This window comes from Histoplasma capsulatum, genomic scaffold (assembly GCF_000149585.1).
Source record: "Histoplasma capsulatum NAm1 scaffold_1 genomic scaffold, whole genome shotgun sequence".
Taxonomy (NCBI): domain Eukaryota; kingdom Fungi; phylum Ascomycota; class Eurotiomycetes; order Onygenales; family Ajellomycetaceae; genus Histoplasma; species Histoplasma mississippiense.
Window position 1 is genome coordinate 3,501,706 of NW_001813982.1, and position 3,148 is coordinate 3,504,853.

Genomic DNA, 3,148 nt, shown 5'->3' on the forward strand with positions numbered 1-3,148 from the left:
TCCTAATCCTCCACCATCTAGAACCAGTTCTGTGGTTCACAATTATGAATTTATTTTTCCTACTTTTATTCCCCCCCCGTTTATTGTATCCTATAATTTTCTCATAATTCACCATGACGCAAAATTTGTTTGCGCTATCTTATTGATAAGTATTAGGCCGAGGAAAAAATCTTCGCACCATGGTTAGCCAGCCTCCTATATATCATATTTATTCGAGTGTAAAATTCCAGATTGATTGGCGCCTTAGCCTGGTGGTGGGACCATGATTAAAGTTTCACCACCGCGGCCCGCCGAGAACCCTAACAAAAAGACGCGCGCTGGAAGCAAAGCATCGTAGAGCCTGTGTTGTCAACCCACACAGCTCCACAGAGACAAAAATAGCACGCCCTTTTGATCACTGTACAACAAACTCAGTTGTGGAATTGATGGTTATTTGGATTGATTGGGTGATCCCACATAACAATGGCAAAACCAAGGGATCGAGTACTGGACTTCACACACTCTACCCCGCAACGAGCGCTCAAGCTCCTCGAATTACCACCCGAATTGGCAGAGCTCATTTCCTCCGGGAATGGATCCACGTATGTATATACCGCATATCAAAAGAACATGAAGAAACGTAAATCAATCATATGCCGCTAACCGGACCTGCAATCCTTCAAAAACTCCATAGTCTCTACCTAAAGTCCGGACGAGCCTCCTCCTCCTCTGCCCCCTCAACATCCAGCGACGCCTACGTGAACCTCTGTACAGCCACCCAAACCTACATGGTCCGCCAAGTCCACTCCTCGAATTGCATATACCTCACCCAGCCCTGCCGCTCAACCACCCCCCACCAGCCGCAGCAGCCAAAGCCAGATGCACCTGCCTGCATCACAACCATCGCCAAATGCAACGCCACGCTCGAACTCGTGAAGATGGATAGTAGTAACGCGTACTCCGCGTTCCCATACCTGCAGCGCGCTCTGCGTGTGTATAGCGGCACGCATGCCGAGGAGGGTGGGGATGTTGATATGCTCGATGGCAGCGATGAAGATACGGGGTTATCTGCGGCTTCTACTAATACAACGGTGCGAAGGGAGCGGGAGCGGCGGAGGGTTATGAGGAAGGTATTTGCGGACGTGCCGTTGTCGCTGCCGGAGTGTGAACGGAGCTGGGTGGAGATGTGCGGGTTTTGTGCATTTCGAACGCGATTTTGGTGGTAGGGGTGTTACTTCTGCTGCTGGTTTTCGACTAGCTTGTTGGCGGCCATCGGCTGATGTAAGGGTCCAGGCTTGGAAAAGGATTCTGGATGCGGCTGTGTTGCAGGGGATTGATGTGGGGAAGCAGTTTTTGGCACAGGATTTGTGGCGGGGTTTTAGGGATGGGGATGAAGGGGATGGGAAAGGGAGTGGAGATGCCGGGTTTCCAAGGTCGTTATTCGATGCGTTGGTGAGGAGGTTAATGGGGGATCCTGCATCGGTGGGTCTGGGGAAGGTTTGTGAGGAGATTAAATGTAAGTTAGGATTACAAAGTGTATATCTCGTTTTGGCAATGGATGAATGCATGCTAACATATTTAATACTTTTAGGGGCAAGTTTTGATAGAGATACTACTGTGAGCTGGGTTGGGGAGAGTTATCTGGAGGCTAACGCGCCAGATCCAACGATGGCGATGGATCGTGCCCAATTCATGGAGAGCTGGAAGGATCTCTTGCCGGAGTCGTGGAGGTGCAGAGCTACGTGGGATAATTTGAAGGTATGTAAAGGTATTTCCTGTGTTTGTAGAATACTGCGCGTCTATGCATACAAAAACATTTATCCTGAACGTGCTGTATGTAGAAGGACATCTTTCCTTGAGTAACGGACTGACGAACAAATTGCGGCAAAAATAACACAGAACGACTGCCACCAATATCCCGACCCGGCGAGCGTTTGTTATAAGCCAAGGGCTGAACCCAAGGCTACTCGTTCAGGACTCAAAAAACATGGGTGAAACATGAAAGCCAGTGATAAACTTCGATTACCATACGAAAATGTACTGGAAATGGGCCGCATAAACAACCAAAAATCAACGATATCGACTCCAGATAATCTGAGTACTCCCCCTGTGGTCTATGGGCATTAAAGCCGGTAATTAAAGCCACCGCCCTTTAAAACATCAACCAACCTCTTGGCATACAGATAGAAAATTAAAACCCGGAGATGCATGAGAAGGAGCTCGGGGCTCAACTTCAGAAAACAAAAATCAAAGTTCAACACCAGGCGTACTTCTCGTTCCAATACCAGTCAACGTCCTCGCCTAGCCCAAGCTGCTTGCCATTCCATTTCAGGCTGCATATGCTGGTTTGTTCCCTATGCTCTACTTGCGCCGTCGGACTCAGCATTTTAACAGCTTTTTCGACGACGGGAGTCGGATTCCAAATATCAACACGGCTCCTGCCCCACTCATGTGCCTCCAACTGGGCGCAATAGAGAGTTGCAGCCAGTGCTTCAACTACCGCTTTCTCTTCGGCTGGCGACCTTGGTTCCTCGTACAACGTTCGCAGTATGAACAACACGTTGTCCTTCTCAGTGTTTCCAAAGTTCCGATTCCAACAAATGAAAACCTTACGGCTTTCAACGCAGGCGCCCTTCACTTTAGGCTCGCCCTTGCCGGGAAACAGAATCTTCGAGTAGAACTCCTCTCGAGCCCAATGCCAGCTCAAAGCTGCATAATCAGGCATAAATGCAACCTTGGCCCTTTTTGAATTGTGGGACGCCTCCCGTAATATTTGTTGGTATTTCTCAAGTGCTGCATTAGAGCACATGAACCGTCTGACGTCGTCGGCCTGCATTCCCCCCGCCATGCCTAAATCGGCTCCAGAAACACTCTGCTTTCCTTTATCTTTGGAGACGGGTGGGAGACTGATGTGCGACGAAGGGAAGGCTTTCCAGCCACGTTCCGTATAAAAAGATTTGCCGATATCCGAATAGAGGACAGAAAATACACCCCTCTTCCGCACCGAATCCTCCTGCTGCCATGTGTCCAGCCTCTTCGCGAGCTCAGTAATCATCCGCCCCGCGTAACCCCGACGTCGAAACTCTGGCTTTGAAAAGACGCTTCCAATGCCATGGGCCAGGATCAAGCTGGACTTTCCCGTCGTGGGCTAGCCAGGCGCGTTGCGTGG

At 49.7% G+C, this 3,148-nt stretch overlaps 2 protein-coding genes across 2 annotated transcripts; one reads left to right on the top strand and one right to left on the bottom strand.

Moving 5' to 3' along the window:
• Positions 1 to 462: 462 nt before the first annotated feature.
• HCAG_01003 (predicted protein) lies at positions 463 to 1,974 on the top strand (the record flags this gene model as incomplete). Its single annotated transcript, XM_001543907.1, has 5 exons — positions 463 to 581; positions 674 to 1,109; positions 1,273 to 1,495; positions 1,571 to 1,737; positions 1,879 to 1,974. 5 exons carry the CDS (start codon positions 463 to 465, stop codon positions 1,972 to 1,974), a joined length of 1,041 nt encoding a protein of 346 aa, XP_001543957.1.
• Positions 1,975 to 2,233: 259 nt separating this feature from the next.
• Positions 2,234 to 3,034, bottom strand: HCAG_01004 (predicted protein; the record flags this gene model as incomplete). Its single annotated transcript, XM_001543908.1, has 1 exon — positions 2,234 to 3,034. The coding sequence occupies one exon, from the start codon at positions 3,032 to 3,034 to the stop codon at positions 2,234 to 2,236; it is 801 nt and encodes a 266-aa protein (XP_001543958.1).
• Positions 3,035 to 3,148: the final 114 nt, after the last annotated feature.